The sequence below is a fragment of the Megalobrama amblycephala genome, linkage group LG7 (genome assembly GCF_018812025.1).
Source record: "Megalobrama amblycephala isolate DHTTF-2021 linkage group LG7, ASM1881202v1, whole genome shotgun sequence".
Classification (NCBI taxonomy): Eukaryota; Metazoa; Chordata; class Actinopteri; order Cypriniformes; family Xenocyprididae; genus Megalobrama; species Megalobrama amblycephala.
Window position 1 is genome coordinate 6,985,157 of NC_063050.1, and position 25,511 is coordinate 7,010,667.

The 25,511-nt window shown below is 35.6% G+C and overlaps 1 protein-coding gene across 4 annotated transcripts; it reads left to right on the forward strand.

Moving 5' to 3' along the window:
- The first annotated feature begins 611 nt into the window (after positions 1 to 611).
- Positions 612 to 23,893, forward strand: LOC125271636. 4 transcript variants are annotated; one of them, XM_048195759.1, is made up of 7 exons: positions 612 to 632; positions 3,383 to 3,500; positions 11,907 to 12,036; positions 17,769 to 18,086; positions 18,550 to 18,894; positions 19,228 to 19,358; positions 22,943 to 23,893. In XM_048195759.1, the coding sequence occupies exons 4-7, from the start codon at positions 17,993 to 17,995 to the stop codon at positions 23,006 to 23,008; spliced, it is 636 nt and encodes a 211-aa protein (XP_048051716.1). In that variant the 5' UTR covers positions 612 to 632; positions 3,383 to 3,500; positions 11,907 to 12,036; positions 17,769 to 17,992; the 3' UTR covers positions 23,009 to 23,893. The 4 variants fall into 4 exon arrangements, with proteins under 4 accessions (XP_048051716.1, XP_048051717.1, XP_048051715.1 ...); XM_048195760.1 differs by lacking the exon at positions 612 to 632 and having other exon boundaries at positions 3,365 to 3,500; XM_048195758.1 differs by lacking the exons at positions 612 to 632; positions 3,383 to 3,500; positions 11,907 to 12,036 and adding an exon at positions 13,292 to 14,614.
- Positions 23,894 to 25,511: the final 1,618 nt, after the last annotated feature.

A 25,511-nucleotide genomic window follows, 5' to 3' on the forward strand; every position in this document is an offset into this window, starting at 1 on the left:
AAGTCCCTCAGACCCACACTGAAGGAGGGACTCGAGACATTATCATCACAGATGTCAGAGATGTGACTTAGGTAAAGTTGGTTTTATATTCGCACATTCGGACTTCTGATAAATTCCAATAAATGTGCAATAAATTAATGTTTGCGAATTTTAAGCAGCGACATGATATTGACAACCAACGATTGTCAACTTACAACATTTTTCACAGTCGATCAAAATAGGCAAGTATTGTTTTAATGGCATATTTACTTGTGAATGTCCACTGAATGTCCAATGTAGTGTGATTAACAAGGCTATTGAATACGGATGTCCGAATGTGCGAATATAAAACCAACTTTACCCAAGTAGAGAACTTGCTCTTCTGACCAGTAAACACCCACTCTGAGCACACTAGCATAGGTACTACAATCTACCTAAACACTTCATTAACCACTTATTTGATAATGATTTTTTCTTCTTCTTAAAAAATAAAAACAAGTTTGTTGGATAACACTCTTTTGACCCTGTTCCTCATGTTTTGTTCCCTGATCCTCAGGTGGCTTTACAGAGCTGGAGATGGAGCAGGAACGGATATCTTGAGCAGTCCTCATGTATTTGTGTCTGATCTTCACCATTATCAGTGGAAACTTAAGGTGAGATTTTCTGTCTGATTATGTTATTGATCTTACATTAAATTTCAACCATTGTTTTACCTATGGACAGGAGCCTGTTATTATAAAACAAAATAACTTATTGACAACCATCAAACACAAATCATGAATTGTAAATAATTGCATTTATTCTTAAAATAACCCAGACAAGGGCATGATATATAACATTTATTAGAAAGAAAAACAGGTATCAAGAATAGTTCTGCTTAGAAAGAACACTTGAGCTGGAAATATGTACTGAAACTACACTCTCACTGAAGGGACTTTCTCAAACATTTAGGTACTAATAAGGGGTAAATAAGGTACAATGGTGTACCTGAGAGTGTAGCACTGCTGGATCACTGCATAAGATCATCATATCATATATAATATTTACATTTTTCACAGTAATATCACTGTTTGACTTGAGAGATCTTTTTGTCAAACATCAAACTAATGAGTTCAGTATTATGTAGTAAAATGGCTTCCCTGTAGAGCAGAACAGTTTCATGTGAGTAAAATGCAAAAATCCTTGCAACGACTCTCTGTCCACACAGACTGACACCTCAGACACACTCGCACTGACACACTGTTGACACCTCAGACACACAATCGAACAGACGGGTTATTGACGCCTCAGACACACGCTTACTTTATTGACACCTCAGACAAACACTAACTGACATCAAATGCAAACATCCAGCAGCAGACTCATTCTCATGCACAAGCTGTTTATCTACCCAACGGATCAAACCACAGTTGTGTACAGATGTAAATAAAAGAGACCACGGCACGGTTCACTTTGTCACCTTTTGATGATTAGTTTGCAACTATGTTCTGCAAACATGAAAATGCTGCAGCAGACCACATGATTTACATGATTTATCCCTTTAGGATCCCTGCTGTATGTCTTATCTATCTCCTGATGTAACATGATGATTCTCACAGTCCCAAAACTCAACCATAGACTCGGAGTCGGAGGTCGTTGCAGGAGGTTCCCAATGAAAATGATCAAATAAGGGTTTTGTACTTAGAAAAACCTTGAAGTTTGGTCATCTTCTGAGTGCGATTGGTGCATATTCCACATGATCCTCCTCTTTAACTTTCTGTGAAAATGCATAACACAAGATATAATAATAATAAAGTAACAATTCTTTTATAAACACATGGTGTGGTTGTGTGTGAGATTTATGCGATAGATCATTTTACTGTGAAAGCTCATTACTGCCACTGGAAAGATCAGACATCGACAGGTGAAAAGAATTATAGTGTTTTCCTGATAACTCCAGTATGAAAGAATAAATCCAAATAGACTCAAAGCCACAATTCACTGATGCATATAAATGTAAAAACGCAAAATGGTGCTCTCTCACAGCTAGCGTTAAGCAGGTTTCACAAGAGAGAGAATGCATATTTTGCATTCCACTTTTTCTGGGGGCTTTTTTTTTTTTATTGATTTTCAATGTAAACGTGCATTAGATGGATGTTTGACCATCTTTTGCTGCATCTTGTGCATGCATTATTATGTTGTTATATTATCATTATTCAGTGGCATAAACAAATGTCTTAAAATCACAATAATATAGTTTATCGCAATTTTCTCTGGAACAGTATATTGGCCAACAAAAGAAGTTATAGTGACAGGCCTGACCATAAGAAAAAAGAAATGAAGCTAATCATGGTAAATCATAAAAATGTGACATACAAAGTCCAGATTATGAGATTAAAAATTCCAAATTATGACATACTGTCCTTAAATCAGATTATGATATATGCAGGTCAAAATTATTGTCTTAATTTCAACATTTTAAGTTTTTAATCTCATTTTTTAAACTTTGTGATATTTTCAACTTTTTAGAGTTGTTTTAAACATGACATTTTACATTTTTAACTGTATAATTTTGATTTAGTATGTCATAATTTTAACTTTTTGTTCTAATTATGATTTACCAGAGCATATTTTTTCTTCTCAAGTGCTGGAAATGGACTTAAATATTATAGACAAAATCAGAAGTGCACATTGATCTACATATGACTCTCTGCTAAAATTATACAAATACTGAACAAATTAACAGTAAATTGTCTCACCGTTTTCTGTGTGTTTCTCTTGTAGAATGTCGTCTCTGCGTAAGTGATCTCGACTTCACAAGTCTCAACTGTTTCAACAGCAATAATAGATGAATTAAAACCACAAAACTCAATCTTAACTATGTGTTACTATTAGGGCTTTCAAATTTAACACCAAACTGCATTAACAAATTTAATTTGCCATTAGGCCTGTTACTTTTTCCACATGCAAAAAAGTTCCTAAAAAGAGTGTTTAGCCTTAAATTTATTTATTTAATGAGCATTCAGGCTTAACAGGCACAACAAAAGTCATCACTGATATAGATTTTACTTTGAGCAGCAGCTGCATGTAAGATTGTATATAAAATGGAGAAATCTTTTTTATTTCTTAATTTAAAAAAAAAAAGTTATGTTTTTGCATTTTCAACATTGATGTAGTTTGAGAAATGCAGTCTGTTGTTTTTTTTTTGTGAGTGAGACGAGTAAACAGCAGCGTCCAGTCATTATATGGAAATAGACGTATTATGATGAGTGTAATGTTAACTACAAAATTACGAGGATAATTTTAATTAAATGATAAAATATGGCTATCAGCACATTTTTTAAAGAATTATTTCATGTATTACTTGTTTAAAATGATAAAATAACACTTGCCTTCTTTATCAGTTTTTCTACATTTCCTGCAGATGCAGAAGATCCCGACGGCAGCAACAATCAACAGAGATCCAGCAGCAGCAGCAGAGATGAACACTATCAGAGAGACTAGAGGAGCTGAAGGAGAGTAAAAGAGAGACAGTCATTAATGTAAGTGAATCAACAGAAGACAGAGATCAGATCAGTAAATAATCACATATATCAGCTCTATCGTACCTGCACATGTGTGACAGAGGTGAGTGATGTCCAGATGTTGAGTCTGGTTGCTGATGGGATTGTTCAGCACACAGCTGTAGGTGTTTTTATCCTGATATTCCACCTCCAGAGGTAGAGAGAGACTGATGCTGAGATCAGACACACTGATGCTGGACAATAAACTGTTTCCTTTGTACCAGGAGAGAGTCACATGACCCACATTCACAGCTGAACACACCAATGAACAATTTGATGATGATGATGATGAAGAACATTGTGAAGAGTTACTGCTGATGACAGGAACAGACAGACGAGCTGAAAAACATCAGAGAATAAACAAGAATATGAACACGATAATCGGCTTATATTTGATGTTGTGAATTGTAGTGAATCTGTGCAGTAAGTTGAGTGAGTGTTTAGAGTTGCAATCACTGAATATGTCTGTCATCTCAAACTCTAAAATGATTAAACATTTGAATATATAAATAGAATATGTAAATGTTTGGACACTCACCATAGACAGAAACATTGAATATTTTTGTTGATTCTTTTGCTCCACTTATCTCTAATTTATAATCTCCATCATGTTCAGTTGTGATGTTTGTGATGGTCAGAGATCCAGTTTGATCGTCCAGCTTCAGTCTGTCTCTGAATCTCTCATCAGTACCATTATATGTGTAGAAGGTTTGATTCTTTTTCTTCATTTTAGCTATCAGAGAGTTTTCAGCTCCAAATTTCCACAGTATGTCGTAGCCTTCACGTATTTCAGTAACATTAGTGTTTAGAGTGACAGAATCTCCCTCCATCACTGACACTGAATCACCAAACACACCTGGAGAAATGTAAAACCTTGTGATGTAAAATATCAATGGTCTCTATAAACACATGAATGCATTAACCCCAGATATGAACTCAAAGCAAACAGGTTTCCTAAAACGGCAACAACATTTAATTTAATTTAAAGTAACAGGGTTAAAGTTGATCTATTTTAAATGTTAATTAAGACTAGGTTCGAAATTATGGTTTAAATGTAAGTCATATTTTACATTTTGGCACGACAGAATTATTAGATAAACCTTGATTTAATCTTGATTTAATCCTTACTGGTGCAACATATCCTTAATCTTTCATTTGTTTTAAAGTGTAGGAAACAATCAGTGTTTAAAGTTTCATCATTTATAGACAAATAAATACATGATAATTATTGCAATTGAAAATACAGATTTAATTGTGCTGGATATTTTAAATACTTTTTTTTTTTTTTTTTAATAAATGAGTGATTTAAATCATTAGATCGCTGGATAGTCTCATATGAACTATAAGGTTCCTGCACATTTTGATCAGTGAATTTCCATGACATTTGTAGATGTTTATGATCACTGCAGAACTATTTTTTCCACACACACACACACACACACACACATAAAATATATGGACAAAAAATGGCTTGATATTTGACAGCAGCTCAACGGAAAGCTCACACTTTAGATTTCCATTATTTTCATGACATTTTTTCCAGACCTGGAAATTCCAGTGTAAACGTCCTAACCCCAATGGAGACCTGAATTCAAAGTTAGTAGATCTTGTATTATATTCATAATTCATTTGCTAGATAACAGCAGATGAAAATAATCTAATTTGAACAGTAGCAGCAACTTTATTACTCAAAAATTTAAAACAAAAAAATGTTTTTTAACTTACCAGTCAGGCTCCAGCAGCACAAACAGAACAAAACCAACTTGTGACACATTTTCTCAGTGGTTCAGTGTGTGATTAACAGCAGAACTGCAAAAGGTGTAGTGTGAATCCTCCCATGACAGCATTTGACACTCCTAGTTCACACGCTGCTTTTGCATATGATATAAGGTTATAATTTTTAGTTACTTAATATAAGACTGATGCCGGAGTGCCTGGACCAAGAAAGGTCTACTCTTTGAGAAAACAAAGTAAATTAACATTTGAACTCTCTCTTGCAAAATTAGCATCCCCTTCCGTGACGCAATCACACTGAGTCAATCACACCTCAGCATTTGCCTTAATCTACATTTCACTTCCTTCACCCTCTTCCCCCATTCTCTCTACATGCAGAGATGACCTAAAATTCACCCAAAATCTATCTGGTTTAATGTGAACAATCATCAAAGAATGCTATACAATGATTGGTATCATTTGAAATGTCTCAGTGCAACTGGTACAATGGTCTCGTCTACATGGAAGTAAACCAAAGGTATTAAAGGTTTTAAGAGTTTACAGATACTTTGGTTGCAACTGTGGGTGTGCCTCTTTCCCAGGGTCTTTCATCCAAACTACCTCCTGTTCCACAGCAAGGTGTAAACTCCCTAGGTCTGTGGCCCTAGTCAATGCAAATTCTGATTGTAAGTTCATGCCCCACATCGGGGGATGTTTTGTCTTGGTCTGAGTATTTAAAGAAATGTTGCAAAAGGCTCGGGGCAACTCTGTATTTAGATGAAGCCCTCATTGTTGAGTGTCCAGGACACTCAGCAATGTGTATTTTTCTAATGTCAGGTATGCATCTTACTCTATTTCTGAGCATTTGATGTTTTGTATTGATCATCTTTGAATTGATTATGTAATTGGCATGATACATTTACCTGACTAATAAATTGTCACATTTGATTTTATTCTGACTTACTCTGAAATGATTGACTTCAGTAGATTACGATGTATCCATTGTTACCGCAAATCTGTGTCAGGTTAGTAACGGACTAAAGTCCAGTTGAGTGGAGCATAGGGCACACCAACTGTGATTTTAGAGCTCCGACTAACGCTTGGCATTAGTTCAAGTGTACTTAGACTGTAAAGGCTAAAAGGGAATTTCCGTTTAGGCAACCCTATTTAGGTTCGACCAACCTAAATAGGGTGAGCCTTACCTCTGTTTATTGTAATGTTACTCTAGCTAAGTGTACATGGGAAACCATGGCATAACCAAACCAAAGCTGCAATAAGAGAAGTAATATTGGTCGGCTTATCTGTAGTAGTGGTCATGACCTCTGACTAGAGTTAGTGTTACTTTAATTCAAGTGTATACAGATCTATTGGGGACTAAACCAAATACTTTTAGAGAAAGCAAGCATGAGAGCGGCACTCTATTAGTATAGTCAATTATCTCTGTCTAATGACCAAGACTGGCGAGTTTGTGATCGTGGGCCCGCATAATTAATGAATGGCCAGGGCGAGGACCCTGTGCGACACTGAGAACCGGATGAACGAGTACAATAAGATTAAAGAGTTAAATAGAATATTCAAATGTAAAGCCAAATTATTATACAAATGACCAATAATCAATTGACATTCTAAACTAAATTCGAGGTCATAATAACATGGAGTCAGATAAAAGATTATTTGGAATTAAACTACTTTGCCACGCTGAAAAGACCGAACGCACAAGAAACCTTCCCCGTCCTGTGGGAAACCACCATTGGGCCGATTGGGCGGGCCTTACACTTAATCAATAAAAAAAAAAAATTCATAATGTTTATAAAAAGGCTAGGGTTCATATTAGTATTAGTACACTTTAGTGCCATTCAAAAGGGTATGACAGCCTTTGTTCTGAGACTGTAGTTACCCTACTGTTACAAATGCAAGAAAAAAAATCCTTAAGATTTAGATTGTATTTACAAAATATTTATTTCAATGAACCAAAACATTATAGACTTAAGAATAAGAAATTATTTAATAAAAAAGTAAATAAATCCAATAGCAATAATCAGAAATGATAACAATAGCAATAAGCAGAATTGTGTGTGTGTGTGTGTATGTGTGTGTGTGTGTTTGTGTGTGTGTTTGAATTTTGGTTGGTTGAATTTTACAGGATGTTCGGGAGATGTGTGTGTCATGTTCTTTAACGGTCCGCCTGGAAACAAATGCCATGACGCCAAACCCCCTCGTGGGAGAAGAGCGCTGTCATGTTTTCAGCTGTGACAATGAGCGCTTTCCAGGATCAACTTAAAGCTGGACTTTTAAAATTATGTGAAGTTCAAGGCTCCATTGTTGCAGTAAACTTGGATAACATTCTTGAATGAATAATTTATTAGATGCACAGGTCTGTTATTGTAGGGACTATAGGCTTTTTCGAGATTCTACACTAGCCTGCCACCGGCTGGCGAAATCTGCTTGTTGCAGGTGGGGGACAGAGACGGGCGTCAGGTCAGACACTTCCTGCTTTCTGTAGCTTTCTGAACCAACGTCATTCATGGAAGACCACACGATTTTTGCATTGACTGTAGCTGAAGAAGTGGATGCGATTGAAATAAGAATATATATTTACTAGGTAGCGTAATCTTAATTTGTGTTAATGTTTTGTGTGTTGTCTTTGAATATCAGATATTCGATATCAAGATTGGTTAAATACATAAACTTGTCTAAGAAAAAACACGCAACACACATCGTCCTTGTCATCACAGAATCTGACCTTTGTGAATAAAGTGTGTTGTCATCAAGGCTTTCACAGCCAATTTTGAGCAACTGCCAGACCTAGGCGGCTGGTCTTGTTTTGCACTTTGATGGCACATGTGATCATAATGCGGCTGAGGAGTCAAACTGAAACCTTCTGCGGTTGGTTTTCTAAACATGGTTTGATCCATTGGGTGGATAAACATGTTGGTGACACTGGGCATTCAGAGCATGTGTTTAGTTTGTAGGTGAAGAGTTTCTTCCTGTCCTGTTACTATTTACAGCTTTTTGAGATTATTCAGTCTACTGGGGGGAAAAAAAACACAAGAAACTGTTTGACACTGAGGCAAAATAATATTAATAAAGTTAGTCAATCTCCATGCACGTTGAGCTAAAAACATGAATCTGGATGTCCTATATTTTGAGTAGGTCTACTGCTTGTGTAGTAGCAGAGAATAAATATGGACTAAAAGGTGTGAGTCAGGGCCTGTATCAGCTCATTCTGTTTTGATCATCTTGTTTTGGTGAAATTTGCATACACAGGCTCCTTCTCTGATTTCTGCAAGGAAAGTGCCATCTTGTGGTAAGAGTAGTGTAGAGCAGTGTTTTAGATTCAAACGTTCTGACACGCAAAGTAAAGCAGTCATGTGACTGGAAAGAAAGTGGGCTTTAACTTGAGGAACTATGTATCCAGTAGTTTGTTTGGAAACAGAAAGGGGAAAAAAAGAAGCCCAAATTAACAAGGAATCAATAATGGCAATATTTTTAGTCATAGAAAAATCATATGATATGATATGGAAAGAGGGACTGTTGATTATGCTCGACAAAATGCGAATAAAGGGAAGAACTTTTAATTGGATTAAAATATTTTGATATGAAATACAGTATCTCACAAAAGTAAATACACCCCTCACATTTTTGTAAATATTTTATTATATCTTTTCATGTGTCAAAACAAGAAATGACACTTTGCTACAATGTAAAGTAGTGAGTGTACATCTTGAATAACAGTGTAATTTTGCTGCCCCCTCAAAATAACTCAACACACAGCCATTAATGTCTGAACCACTGGCCACAAAAGTGAGTACACCCCTAAGTGAAAATGTCCAAATTGGGCCCAATTAGCCATTTTCTCTCCCTGGTGTCATGTGACTCGTTAGTGGTACGCTCACACTCTCATACTGGTCACTGGAAGTTCAACATGGCACCTCATGGCAAAGAGCTCTCTGAGGATCTGAAAAAAAAGAAATGTTGCTCTCATAAGTAAGTGCGCAAGACTGTCTCATGTCTTAAAAATGCCTAAGTGCAGTGCCCTTAATGCACACTACACACACACTACCTTGAATACCGCTTCTGAGTGGTATTCGAGGATAAGCGAATCCCATCATGCATTATGTTTGGGAACTCACGTGCCCCGAAATCGTGAGATGACAGGGAAAATATATGACTGTAAGTTCAATTAATTATATATTACATATAATTTGGTAGTAAAATATAAAGTGTTGCGCATTTTATTGATGCAAAAATGAGTGGGCAATGTGTATTTTGTACAACATTTTTTATCACTTAAAGAAGCACCACAATTTTCACGATTGTCTTCTGTTAGTTACATATCGACCACTGAACAGACATTTAGAAGTGTATTTTAAAATGCAGAGTACTGAAAATAATAATTAAAAGCTGTAAACGCTTGCATTTGTTTACAAGACTATAAGTGTGTCCCATCAGGTAATCAAAAGTTCTACACACACTTGCGGTCTTCACGCCTGCTTGAGCCAAATACAGGAAATACATCATTTAAGTAGACAAGTGGTCAAGTGCAAAGGCCGCAAGTGTGGAAATTTGGACAAGGCTTTTGTTTTCCTGCCTGCACCGTTTCCCACCACTAGGTCGTTGTCATGTTTTTTATTTTAGTCATCACTGTCAGCTGTATGTCATCATCACCTCATTTGCACTTGTATTTAAGTGCCCTTGTTTCTGTTCATTATTGTCGGCTACCGTCCATGTATAGGTGTGTGTTAAAGGGATAGTTCACCCAAAAATGAAAATTTGATGTTTATCTGCTTACACCCAGCGCATCCAAGATGTAGGTGACTTTGTTTCTTCAGTAGAACACAAATGATGATTTTTAACTCCAACCATTGCGGTCTGTCAGTCAAATAATGCTAGTGAATGGGAACTTCTACTATAAAAGTAAATAAAACTTGCATAGACAAGTCCAAATTAAACCCTGCGGCTCGTGACGACACATTGATGTCCTAAGACACGAAACGATCGGTTTGTGCGAGAAACCGAACAGTATTTATATCATTTTTTACCTCTAATACACCACTATGTCCAACGGCATTCATCACTCGATTCGTGAGGTCTGATCGTGCTCTGACAACGGCAGTGATGTCTCGCACATATACTTCAATGAGAGCGAGACATCACTGCTGCTCCACAGGGTAGTGTAATCAGCCCATTCCTCTTTTCTGTTATGATAAATGATGTGTTCTATAATTTAAAATATGATACTGGTAAATCATTGTTTGCTGATGATATTGCTCTTTGGAAAAATGTAAGAATCTAACATTAATACAAGAGAAGATGCAAGAAGCAATAAGAATCATTGAAAAATGTTCTTATTCTTGGGGTTTTAAATTTTCAGTAGAAAAGACAAAGATGATGGTTTTTTATTAGAAAGAAGGTCAATGAAGCAAAGATATTGATATATGGGAGACAGATAGAACAGGTAAACTCCTTTCGGTTTTTAGGGATTTTATTTGACTCTAAACTGACTTGGAGTGATCATATAAAGAAAATGCAAGATGATTTTAAATATAATGAGATGTTTAACAGGTTCGGATTGGGGTGCTAGTAGAAGAGCCGTGAGAGATCTATATGTTTAATAAGACCAGTGATAGAGTATGGAAGTGTAGTGTATTAATCCGCTGCAAAGATACTGCTAAAGAAATTGGAAATAATACAAAATCAAGCTTTGAGAATCTGCCGTGGGGCTACAAAATCATCTCCAGCTTGTACGATTCAAGTGGAGATGGGTGAATTACCTCTGAATTTAAGAAAAGAAAAATTAAGAAAAACACCCTACAGTAAAGGCCCTTAGCCCATGTAGGGAAATTGTGAAAGCAAAGGGAGAATGTTTTGTTTGGTCATCGAATAATATGGCTAAAGAAATGGGATTAAAAGAAAAAAAGTACAGTCACACACAGTACCTTATCCAATGATACCACCTTGGATGTTTAGAAATTGGGCAGATATATTTTATAAAAGACTGAGAACAATGCACAAGGCTTTTATTGTGATAATTTACTGATAAGTCAAAAGAACCAAAGAGTGGAAATACTGGCTTTGTTATTCCAGAGTTAAAGATAAATATTAGGGAAAGAACACCTGACCATTTAACAGTATTTGCAGTTAAATGCAGTACAATGGTTAGAACATAATAAGCTTAAAATGGCAGTAATATACTCTGATAATTTATCAGCATTGGTTTCTTTACAGTTTTTATCATCTCAAAATAGACCTGATATTGTGTATGAAATATATGAAACTCTGTACAAACTAAATCATATAGGAATAAGAGTTAGATTTATGTGGATTCCAGCACATATGGAAATTGACCTAATCATTTAATATATCTGAAGGTAGGTTATGAACAAGGCTGACTATCCACATCTGTTCACTGAACATCTGATGCAATTCCACACAAAACTTTAATCACACTAACTGACAGCAACAACTTCTTGCAACACAGTCAAAATGATATTACCATTTTTCGACCATGCTGAATCAATTTTGTTTTTCTCCTGGGTCTGGACTGAATTAACAATAATACATGTTAAAACCCAAAATTTTCAATCTTACATCAGAATTTGTGGCTTATAAAAGATTTGCATGCATTTTTTGATCTCCTGACCTACTTTCTTGCATTTCCTGTTGATGCAGAAGATACCGACAGCAGTTACAATCAACAGAAAACCAGCAGCAGCAGCAGCAGCAGCAGCAGAGATGAACACTCTCAGAGAGACTGAGTCTGGAGGAACTGAAGGAGAGTAAAAGAGAGACAGTCATTAATGTAAGTGAATCTGTTTGATCTACAACTGAAGACAGAGATCAGCTCAGTAAATAATCACATATATCAGCTCTGCCGTATGTGTGACAGAGGTGAGTGATGTCCAGATGTTGCTGATGGGATTGTTCAGCACATTGTTTTCACCTCACAGCCAGTGGAAAAGAATCGGGATGGGACTCGGCCAGAAATCATGTTCATGGATGAGATTATTAATGTTACTTTATGAAGCAGAGCAGGGTGAGTGTTGTGGGAACGGAAATGAGGCTGATAGATACATTTGAGTATGTTGAAAATTGTTATAAAGTTATGCGTTCGCTCAGCGGCTATGAGACACGTGTTGCATGCTGCAGTAAGATAGATCGATATTAGGCATGTACTCGCTGTAAATCAAGAAACAAGATATGTGGGTATGATGTCATTGATAGGGGATGCACGGACATGGTCTGTGTCTGGGTTAAAATTGTTTATTTGTCTGGATCTAAATTCTTGTAAACATTTGGGATAATGTAAGTACACAAGTCAACAAAATATATAACAGTGTTCTAGTGGTTTTTGGATATTTTCATCCAAAAATCTTGCATATTGTGCCTTTTAAATGTCAGTAATTTAAAAAAAAAAATGAAGCATTTTTTTTTGTTATTAATCAAAATTAAAAACATTATAGTTTTGTACGTGTGACTTGTGCTGGCAAAATGGGCAAAATCATATTAAATAGTATATATAAATTCAAGTGCATCACATAAAAATCACTTTAGTGTGTTAATTACAAATGAACTGATTATTAAAGCTAATGTAGTTCAATCAAGTTTGATTAACATTGACACAGATCTATATTAAGACCTGCTGAAATGCACGGATCTAAAATAAAGTTACACATCAGATATTTTTCCCCAACTGTTAACCAAATGTTCATTTAAGACATAACAGATTATGTTTGTCTGAACACTCACCAAGACAGATACTTTGCAGCACTCTAATTCTGCTTTTTTTTCTTGTATATCTCGCTGCTCATCTGAGTCAAAATGAAAGCTGCTGTGGTTTTCTTCAGGATTGCACACTCTCTGAGAGAGATCTCTGATGTGTGAGCTTTTTTTTCTTCCGTCAGTGATGGTAAGTTATTTCAAGGTGTAGCATTGTTAATCTCGCTAGATATGCTCATCTGCAAGCATCACACCTCCCCTAACTCAAAATGAAAGCTGCTGTGGTTTTCTTCAGATAGTCTGTCTGTCTCCTCCTTATCCCTGAATTTACTGTTTGATCTGGACAAACAGCCCTGAATGTCAGCAGAGATGGTTTCAACTAGATGATCCCCTGTGAAGACCTCGTTGACACGTCAGCCATTAGAACAGATCCTCATCAAAGACCACGAGAACCAGACAAGTCCTCTGTCCAGACTCCTATGACCAGCTTTATCTCCATAATGGCGTAATGAATCCGATCTTCAAATATAAGATCTTTAGAATATTCTGAATGCTACCAATCTGAATTCTGACTTGTGATGCTGCATGAATCATGCAGTGTTCATTTGGTTGGCCAGAGGACAACTGAAGAATACAAAACATACATCTTCTAGATGACTTCTTGGTTGGATACGTTTAAGCATATCTGGTAAATTGTCAACTACAACCTATATGTACTCAAAGACACATTTACCACTTGGAATGGAGTAAATGTGTCTTTGTAGGTTGTAGTTGACCAGTTTACCAGGTATGCTCAGACGTATCCAACCAAGAAGTCATCAAGAAGAACAGCAACAAAAACAATATTCAATGATTGAAGGGATAAAGCAGTTATGCTTCTCATTGAAGCCTTCTCATGGGGTACATGCTTTTATCTTTGACTTAAAAGACCAACAGACCAACAACAAACTCTTGACCTGTAACATTCATATTTATTTAGTTAGAAGATATTTTACCATAGCCCTGGCGAGAGGGGATAAAATACAAACCTTTATTGCGGTCAGAATGTGTAGTCACAAAATCTACCAGCAAGTGGATTTCCTTTTCTCTTCTTCACCTGAACTTTGCCTTCCTGAGTCACTGGGTTAAAGGTCAGAGCTCTACTCTATACTCTATATTTAGAGCTCTACAATTATGTTTTTACTAGTAAGAATTCCAATTGCAGAGCTCTCTAATTCAGTTCTACTAGTTAACAATTGAATTAGAGAGCGCTTTAATAATATTTGTTAGTAGTAAGAACTAAATTAGAGAGCTCTTTAATTCAATTGTTACTAGTAACTGAATTAGAGAGCTCTGCAATTGCATTATTACTAGTAACAATGGAATTAGAGAGCTCTCTAATCATTATAGCTACTAGTAAGAATTCATTTATAGAGCTCTCTAATTTAATTCTTATAGTAAAAATGCGATTACGACGAGTAGCCTCACTGGGAACAATTTAAGCTAAACGGCTTGCCATAGAAGCAACGTCGTTCACTACGTCATCGTTCTGTTTCCTTGTGGATGCTCCCTGTCCTATCTTTGCTTTCACTTTTATTCATTTGAGCTGTGCTCACGTTAGAGCAAAAGAATGACGATTTTCTTTAATGTTATTGTAGTGGTTTTGTATTCACTCGGCCACGGTAAGATCTTTTCTGTGTGTAAGATCACTTGTACGGTCTTAAGTGGATTTCTGTGGCCTAAACGCATTTTTGGCACTGGGTGGATTAGTGTTATTGTTGTAACGAATCATTATGTTAAAAACAGAGCCTAACACTGTCACAGAAATAGATTTTCGTCACAGAAGAACGCTAATGCAATTGAAACGAAATAAAATGGGCCTTTTGTATAGGTCACGTATAGGTGTAAACAAGTAGGCTAACTTAAAAGTTGACGCTTATATCAGTGCATAAGCTGATCCAATGTAGCTTGGTTAAAAGCTTTTGCCTGATTCATAAAATATAGTCCCAAACGTTGCCTGAAGACGTTATTTAGGTGAGTTGTTTAGGATTAAAATATATGAGAAAACACCCCAGCTAACAGAACGTTTCCATAAATTTCACTAACGTTATGTAAAAGTTTTGTAAATATTAGAAAAAAAAACATTTATAAAATAATGTTTCAGGACCATTCTTATAATGTTTTCATAGTTAAAATACATTCTCATAACGTTGAGAGGAAACATTCTTAGAACAACATTGTTGGAACGTTCTTATCATGTTTTTTTGTACTTGACTGATGTTCTCGTAATGTTGAGCAAAAACGTTCTTGGGATAACATTCTGAGAACATGCTTTTAATGTTATTATTTGCTGAATGTTTTCATAATGTTATCATAATACATTCTGAGTACAACGTTTATAAAAAGCGTCCTTACATTGTAATCTGTACTTGATGAATGTTCTCATTATATAGAGAAAACGTTGTGAGAACAACGTTCAAGGAACGTCCATACAATGATATGTTTTAATGTTCTGTAAAATGTCAGAATTTTTGTCACTTTTAGAGAACTTTTAGGCAAAGTTGAACAAGGTCACAAGAAGCCTTCTACGTGTGTGTTTTATAGAAAATAATAAAGTTTGAAGTCACCGTTATAGAGGTGAGCGTTTGCTTAAGATGGGCTCTTGATTCTTGACATAAAATGTTAGCTTTTCTCTGGTTGCTTTAACTGTGTTATCAAAACATGTTAGTTATAGCAATGAATGTAAGAGAAATTCTGATCAGATGAAATGGGTTGGTAAGTGCTGGTGATTCAGTCATCATGGAGTGTCCTGATTCACTGATCATCACTAAAGCCTCAAACTGTGAATGTTTTAACTGTTAGTTTTATTAATGCTTTTTATATTTAATTATTTATACAGACAAGAGTTTTGAACAGGTTCTTTTTTTCTAACTTTAACACAGACATCATGAATCAGCATGTGATCCTCAACGATGGTGACACTAAACAAAAACTTTTTTGTGACTTTAGTAGCTTGTTTTGTGATGTTCAGAGTTAATCTGTATATCTGAAAAAAATGTCACCATTATTGAGGTCATACGCAGAATCTTGATGTCTGTGTGAATCTACATGATGCTGTCTGAATAATATCTGCCCAATAATGAAAACTTTCAAAATATCAAAACATGACTACAACATGAAAGAAAATACAATATTCAGAGACCAGAGAATAAGGCTACTTTATGATGAGGAAATCATCAGCAATGAGCAATCAAACCCCTTTGATAAGATTTCTCTCACAATTCCTTTTGCAACGAATGCTTTAAAAACACAATTGCAACAATTGGGGGAAAAACAATCAAAATGTTAAGGGTCAGGAGCCCAACTAAAACAAGCGCTTACCTCCATAACGGTGACATTTATAAATTTGATAAAACATCAACATCTCATAAAGAAGATTTGTATGAAAGAAACAAAGTCAGAGTGGTTTGTAATGTGAAGATGCAGATATCTAGAGAGATCTGTTAGTGTTTAATGTTGTTTCTGTTATCTGAGTTTTGTGGGTCACCGTTGTGCTGGAGAGTAGATCCTGAGCTTCAGTCAGTGATGATCCAGAAACACTGATGATCTGCTGCATGTTGCTTTATTTAAGGACAGTAACTGTGTAGTTGTTGATGCAGTGATACAGCAGTTACATTAGCTCACCCATGTTCTGTTGTTTTTTTTTCTTTTGTAAGACATTTAAGAAAAAATAGTTTTTGTTTGAGCAGATACTTTTATTAATTGACTTTTTTGACAAGGGCAGCAGGGATGTTCCCTATAAAAATAAAATATGGTTCCCTGAATGTTCTGTGAATGTCCGCCAAATAACGTCCCCCAAACTTTAAAAGAACTCCACATCGTGACCGTCTCTGAACGTTCTGGGAACATTACTAGACAACGTCCTTAACACCAGTGGGGATGTTTTGAGAATGTTCTGGGAATGTAAAATTTCTAGCGGGGCAGGTTGTTTTGAACATTCAGAAAATAACGTTTTCATAACATTTCCAAAATGATAGAATGGAATGTTCCTCTATCGTTCACATAAACCAAGAAAAAACGTTCTTAATACATAAAAAACTGATAAATTGAACGTTTCGAAAATATTACAAAATAACATTTTTATAACATTTCCAAAATGATAGAATGGAATGTTCCTCTAACGTTAACATAAATCAAGAAAAAACATTATTGATACATTAAAAAAACTGGACGTTTTGAACGTTTAGAAAACATTCCAAAATAACGTTTTCATAACTTAAAGAGAATGTTAACAAAACGTTCTGACAACTCCTTTTTGTTAGCTGGGGCGGCACTGTATTATAGATCTACTCGAGTCAATGCGGTAGAAGTAGGCCATTTTGGTTACTATCAAAATGTTGATTATATAAATGCGTATATATAGAAAGAAAAGGGGTCAAAAATGTATCAGGATGTAGGCTCGATTTTGTGTTTAGGCCACATTCATGAGACTTGTGTGTTTGTCTGATGCATAGATGAGTGAATGTGTAAATCTCTTCTGCTGTTTGTTACAATATATATCCAGGCATATTTCTCTACCCACAATCTTTATGATCTACGGAGCCCCGCACATGACGCGCAAGAAAAATAAATAAATAAATAAATAAATAAATCAAGTGCAATATTACTAATTCGTTCCCTCGATTTATAAATCATGCGCATGATTTATATATCGAGGGAACTAAATAGTATGCTAAATTGTGCGCACGACTTAGCCTACTATTTTTTCATGCATGTAATGTCCAGAGCTCCATAATGACCTGTAGAAAAACATGCACTATTGTGTATTTTGCTTAGGTGCTTCAGATGGAGTGTCAGTGAAAGAGGGAGATTCAGTCACTCTGAACACAAATGTTCAAACAAAACAACAAGAAGATATTAAATGGTATTTCAACAGCATTCGCATCGCTCAGATCAGTGGAGATCTCAGTTATGTCTGTACAGATGTTCAGTGTAATGAAGGTACTGAGAGATTCAGAGACAGACTGAAGCTGGATCATCAGACTGGATCTTTGACCATCATGAACATCATAGACACAGACTCTGGAGATTATAAACTAAAGATCATCTTCAGCAGCAGCGACAGTGAAAAGATCTTCAGTGTTTCTGTCAGAGGTGAGTCATTAATGAATGTTTAAATTTAGTTTATTTAGTTTTATTTAGTTATATGTTTAAAGCACATTGTTGATGTTTATTTTTTACAATGATATTCAGAGTTTTCCTGTATATTGATTAACTTACAGTATAGATACACTCTTTACTGTGTAGTTTACATCACAGTCTGTTTTGATTTAAAACTTAAACAGTTATATTGGCAAACTTTTAAGTTTTTAGAAGCTGCAGTTGAGCTCTGACAGAGTTGAAAGTGTCTAATCACTCCATTTCTGATCAGCTTCTGTTATTATGTTTAAATGAGAATTTGATATAAGCAAAGTATGAAATAAATGTTTCTTTTCAGATCTAAAGTCAACAAAGGGCTTGTTCTGTGGCAGTCGTGTTCACAGTTTATCATGTTGTGAAGTTTTTTTTATTATTATTATTTAAACCACAAAAACATCCTCCAGTATCTGTGTTTCAGGTGTTTCTGCTGCTGAACGAGATGAAGTGAAGACAGTGGAGGAGGGAGAATCTGTCACTTTAGATCCTGGTGTAATAAAAAGCCCAAATGATGAGATGACGTGGTATTTTAATGAGACTCTCATGGCTGAAATCACTGGAGATGAGAGTAAGATCTGTACAGATGTTCAGTGTAATGAAGGAACTGAGAGATTCAGAGACAGACTGAAGCTGGATCATCAGACTGGATCTCTGACCATCACAAACACCAGAAACACAGACTCTGGAGAATATAAACTACTGATTATCATCAACAACAGCAGCTTCAGCATCAGTAGAGTGAAGAGATTCAGTGTTTCTGTCACTGGTGAGTCAATAATTCAATAATTCAATGCATTTTCCTTTGAGGAATTTAAAAAAAACATTTCAATATTTGTTGGGTTGAGGAAAATAACACTGACTATGTTATTAACATGAAAATTGCATAATATCAGCCAGATTTCCTGATAGCACTGATTCCAGTTGAGCTCAAAGTGCTGATGCTGTTTTAACAACAACAGAAGCCGCCATTTATCAGTTAAATCAATGTCATTCACCTGATGACAAAAGTATAAATGAGTAATTATCAGTCACAGTCAAAGATATTGTGAAATACTGAATATATAATCATTCACTCTCCAGTAAAAATGTCTGTCTCCAGCTGTTCCAGGTTCAGATCTGTCTTCAGGTGCTGTAGCAGGAATAATTGTTGCTGTTCTGTTGGTGTTTGCAACTTCCGCTGTTGCTGTGGTTTACTGTCGCCGCAGGAGCCGTACAGCAGTACCACAGAATGTAAGTGTTGCAGATCATTTAACAAGATATGAGATTTACTGTTCACACAAAACCTTTAAAAGAACAGTGAATACTTATTTTTTGTCCTTTATTTTTAACACTACACACTCTTGTATGTGTTAAAACTGACTCAAAATGTGTTAAGTTCTTGCACATCAGTGTGTGAGTTTAGGGACAACGCTTGTGTTAATTCTGACACATTCAATGTATTAATGATTTTAACACAGTAAAGCCAAGTTCACACTACAGGACTTTAAACGTCGGCAGATCGCTGTGCTGTTCAGACTATGTGACTTGCTGTAGAGTCTTGAAGTTGTTATGGTGTTCACACTACGTGACACTACGTAAATGATCTGCAACAGGAGGTTACACACTACATGAGCTGACGACAACTCTGTCACCCAACGACTTTAATTGAAAATGGATGTTGGGAGGAAATTAGATTAAATTTTGAATTAAATTAAATTAAAATTAAAATAACCCTTTCACACAGAAGTTTAAAACATTCTGGCTGACATCCCAGAGTTAAGGCTGCTGTTATTTTAGAACACTGTATGACAGATTTATCGCTTTTCTCACCATGCCATCAACTATCTGATATTCTGATTCTTAAATACGTGCAAGTTTTATAGTTACTTACGCAATGTGTATATGATATGAATAAACATCGGCAAATTATATTTGAATGTATTGTTATTGCTGCTTCCATAGACATCAGTGTATATTTTATTGGCTGTTTCATCATGACACGTGACACCCCAGGATATTGAGTCGGCCGACAGTTCCAGATATTTAGCATGCTATAAATTTGTCTGGTGTCTGCAAGGTGTCGGCGACACGTCAGCGAGCCTCTTTGATGTGTTGTTCAGTAGTTCACACATAAAGATTGGTGAGCACTGATCTTTATGCCCAACCTGTCGGCTAACTCGTTAACGTAAAATCCTGTAGTGTAAACTTGGCATAAATGGGTCAGGAAGGTTAACCAGAGGTGAAGTCAAGACCAGACCCTCCAAGACCGAGACCAAGACCATTCAAGAGGGAAGTTAATGAGATAATTAAGTCATTAATCAAGCACTAGTGATGAACACCTGCTGTTAACAAGCAAAATCATTGAAGGAAAGAGGAGAACAACAACAAAATAAAACACCTGTGCTACTTCTGAACATGAAGATCAAATTGGCAATGGTCTCTTTATCAAGTCCAGTCAAAAAACATCATTTACACATCAGTGCTTGTGTTTTGGGACAACACTTGTGTTCATTTTGACACAACGATTTTAACACAGTAAATGTAAAATGTAACGATTTTAACACAGTAAATGTGTCAGAAAGGTGATCTGTTAACAAGCAGAATCACCAAAGGAGAAAATCACAATTTTAAAGTCGCCATCACTGAGATGAGTGTTTGCTTTAGTTGGGCTCTTGTCCATTGACTTTTTAATATTAGATTTTGTAATAACTGAGTTATAACAGCCAGACAAGCAAAGAGAAAAGATGATCAGGTGGTGTTGGTTATGTTTTCACATAATCATTATTTTTCCTGAATCACTGAACTCATTTAGAGTCCAATCTCTGAGTTAGATTTACATTACTTTTTAATATTATTAAAAAGTCAAGGATCAAGAGCCCAACTAAAGTAAACCCTGATCTCCACTATTGTGACTTAAAATTGTGATTTTAACAGCAGGTGTTCTTCACTAATGTTCAGTAGTCACACAATTAATTAATTATCTTGATTGAATGGTCTGGTTTTGGTCTTGGAAGGTCTGGTCTCAATCACACCTCTAGTCTTGAATTGTCTTGGTTTTGGAGGTCTGATCTTCATCTCTGAAATCAACACAAAGTTATATAAATATTAACACATTACAGCTGTTCTTGGCTGCACAGATTGTGTTGATGCTGTGAACAAATACACAGGTTGTGTTAATTTTAAAACTACATATAATATGTGTAACAATTGAATTCTTCCAACACATTTTTATGAAATATTGAGACAAAATGTGTAAACTAGAGTGTTACACTTAATGTGTTATTTTTCTACACATTTCTTCTTAGAGTAGATATTCAGCAGTGAGACGTGTCAAAACAATCAAAAACACAAATAACCCCCAAATTAACTAAATAACAATTCGCATAAAAAACATAAAGTGCAACTTTTGTTACGAAGCAATTGTGAAATTGAAATGAAAGAGATGTGAAATTGAAATAACAATACTTCATCAGTCAGTATGTGTGTCCAGCAGCTGCTTTAAGTGTAGGGTGCGTTTCAGTTAAATCCTGTGGAAGTTGAGCTTCACACTTGTGTGGTGCTTTTTGGGATTGTCAGTGGAGTGGAAAACCACGGAAAGTGGCAGAGCGCATGAAAAAGTTTGGGCACATCTTGACTTTATGCAAATATCAAGTGAAAAACATGATTGGCGGCCAGTTGCTGTGAGGTTCAGGTAGTGATGTCTGTCTAGGGTGTTTAAATATGCAGGTTGCATGTGCTGGAGTTTATGTGCGTAAATCATATTGTTTTCAGTTGGATGCTTTGCCGTTGTTATATATCAAATATTGCAGGTGGATGTTTTCATTGTGATCGCACTGGTTCTGGGTTTACAAAAGTTAAGAAAATTGATAGGATATCTTTACTTGGAACAAAGCACTTCCCAGATGTAATTGTGTGAATCTCTGTTGATTATATTGTTTGTGTGTTGAAATAAACACAGATTAAACATACTTACATTCATGACCCAAAGCGAAACGTTTTAGCGTTGCCAGCAGCACTGAGTGGAGTTTTGATGCTGTGATGGGAATGCACCATTAGAGCACATTTCATCCTAATGGACTGAGGAAGATGTGCCAACTTGCTGTGAGATGTTACTCCACTCTTCACTTTCTCGACCACACTTCTGATGGTTCATATGGTCACATCAGCTGTCCTTCTGTCTCCTGTAGATCTGATTTAGGTGTCTTTCATTACAGACACTGCAGTTTATTTCTGCAGTTATTATTTCTGCAGCAGGTCTGTGGCATGTTCACTCAGCTGATCAGAGACCAGAGCATCTGTACATGCTGTTTTTAGTAGAAAGCTCTCTTTGGTTACTGACTGTTAATTTTCTTTCACCTGTAAACTGTTAGTGTCTTAAGAGCTGTTTTACAGGTGTGTGTGTGCAAAAATTGTTTATGGTTCATTGAACAAGCAGGAAAATACATTTTAAACACTTTCCAATAAAGATCTGTAAAGCTTATTTGGATTTTACAAAATTATCTCTAAAGCCGCGCACACACTTAACGATTGTAAGGCCGATCATGAATGTAAATTGATACTTATGACTGATCGCACTCAAACGCATCCAGTCAGAGCCAGTTGTGTTCAGTCTGCGATTACATCAGTATTTAAATCTGCTTCAGTCGCTGGAAACAATCGCTGTATGTTGAGCACAGTCTTACAATGTTTTAACTAGTCGTTAAATGTGTGCCTGGCTTAAAATGCATTATTGTGAAAAAGGTACATTTCTTTTTTTGCTGAGTTTATTTTTTGTGTGCAACTTAAACATCAATCCTCCTCATTATTTTAACTTTTGTGAATGTGTTTTCTTACAGGAGGATGATGATGGTAACTCACCACCTGATCCAAATGACATTCCTTTGAAGGAGGACACATCCTAAAATCAGCCTCAGGCCGAGACTGCTAGTAAAACAATCTAACATTATTTATAATTTTGATACTTTGATCGAAAGGGACACAAAGGGAATTAGGAAGTGATGGAGTGAAGAAGATCAGCTGAAACACTCTTCACTCACAGAGTGATCCTAAAATTTCAGTAGTCAGTACCAATACCAGTAAAACTGTCACACTTATTATATAGGCTACCAATTTAAATATGACATCAAAAACTGATTTTGACATTTAGCCTTAAGCAGTATATGAGAAATAATAAGCAACACGGTACCAGCAATATATCAGCGAGTGCTTGATGTATTTTAAAGCTGCTAAAGTGACTCAGACAGAAACAGTGACACATCATCATCTCTGTTTCGTGTATTTTGCACTATATAAATGTAATACACTGATCTGGCTTGAAATATCAATCATTATATCCACCTGCTTATATCCTCATATATAGAACTGACTGCATTTACACTAATACTGCACCAAGATGGGCATTACACTGGGAAAAATGTTGGTCTTGTTTTTCATTACATCAAAAAATAAATAAATAAATAGTTCTGCCAGTGGCGTCAGAAAAACTGAATTCAAAAAGAAAACAAATTTATTAACCCATTTGTCAGACATTTGCCCTTACTTTAAGCATAAAATAATTTAATTTTGATTAATTTTTAATGAACATATCTTGATTTAAGAATGTCACGATAGGGTTGCAAATACAGAAAATCAAAAGGCAGGATTTCAGCGCAGCAGTATGTTTGTTAATTCTACACAAATCTTCATATACTCAAAAACAGGAAACACTAAGTAATGATGAGAACAAAGGGGCGAAACACAGGCGGGAAAACTAGAACAAATGAAACGTGCACTAAACAAAAATTCCCCTAAGATTTAGATTTTTGTAGTGGAAAACAAGACAGAATTACAAAGTAAGAAAATACATTTTTTTCAGTGTATGACCACAAGGGCTCTTTAAGTCTGCACTAATGCTGTGATAGGCGTCGTATTCATACATTAGACGTGGATCAGCTGAGAATCAGATCAGCTTCAGATTAGTTCTGATCAGATCAGAACTAACGCTACACTCGATTATGTTGCTAATGTTTATAAATCAACTACTAACACAAACCCTTCGGTCATCCATCTTCAACAGAAAACACTGGATGACCAACTTTGAATAGCATTACTTTTTATATGTACATCACTACTAAAACCCTTGTGCATTAATTTAAATTATAGCTGCAAGCAGTGCTTTAAGGCCTTTATAGCAATGCGTAAAAAGTATTATTTTCTCTTTAGCAAGCATGTAACCACATCATAGAGGGAAAAGACCATTCACAGCCAATACTGGCAATTTAGGATATGTTTACATGAGAATGATGTACTAAAAACAGAAGACACTGTCAAAACGATATTCTGAGAGATGCAAGTTTAATCTTATCTTAAAGAAGACCCTTGGCAGATCCCTGATGAAGAGGAAAAAGTTTTTAAAATGCAACAGAAAAGTTATAGAGCCAGGATGTCAAAACTTCTCCTGGAGGGCCATTTTCCTGCTGAATTCAGCTCCAACTTGCTGTTTGATTGGGATTGGAGTGAACTCAGTTTTAGTTTATGAAATTAATTTCTAAAGTTGTGTTCCAAATGATAATAGGTAGATATCTCAATAAATAAATGAATTTTAAAAAACATGCCAAATTTGAGAATTTTGTGGGAAATAATTTCTATTTTGAAGCCTTACCAACAGAATGAAAGTCTATTAACAAAGACTGCATCATTTTGTAGTTAAATGGCCCTGAGATTAAAAGTGTTTTATTGGGTTTCAATAGGGACATTTTTGTTTTTAATGCTCTATGTGTTTTAACTATTTTTGTGTATATAGTGTAAAATAGTTATTAAAGGAAAAAGTGGTGAAATAGTCAAATTTCAATAAAAATACACACTGCCAAAATGTATGTAGTCACAGTTCACTTTAAAAATTGCTGGGTTAAAAACAACTCACGTTGGGTTGAAAATGGACATGTTTGCCCAACCTGCTGGGTAGTTTTATTTAAATCAACTGTTGTTTAAAAATCGCTGTATTGCTTGGTTAAAATGAACCCATGTTGGAAAACGAACATGTTAATGTTTAATAAAAGAATAATAATGAATAATAATTAAACATTTATTAAATTGTTTATTAATAAATGTTCACATTTTGATCATTATTGTTGCCTCTAGTAATTATGTGACTGATTCCTAATTTCCAACCTAATTTGGGTTCATTTAAAGCCTGTCATACAGTAATTTTTAAACAAAAACTGCCCAGCATGTTGGGCAAACGTTTAACCCAACCACTGGATTTGTCCATTTTCAACCCAACTTGGGTTGTTTTTAACCCAGCATTTTTTTAGAGTGTTAACACGGGCTGAATGGTCAAAAAAGTGCAAAAGACTTTAAGGATGCACAACTTTGGCATTAAACCTGAGAAATAGTTAATGTATTGTGTGTCTGGAGGAATGTTAC

Bases quoted from the DNA above. Each gene is read 5' to 3' on its own strand.
- LOC125271636 (XM_048195758.1), top strand. From the start codon at position 14,563: ATGACGATTTTCTTTAATGTTATTGTAGTGGTTTTGTATTCACTCGGC. The intron at 14,615-17,768 runs GTAAGATCTTTT...TATTTTGCTTAG, and splicing joins TTTGTATTCACTCGGCCACG to GTGCTTCAGATGGAGTGTCA. The intron at 18,895-19,227 runs GTGAGTCAATAA...GTCTGTCTCCAG, and splicing joins ATTCAGTGTTTCTGTCACTG to CTGTTCCAGGTTCAGATCTG.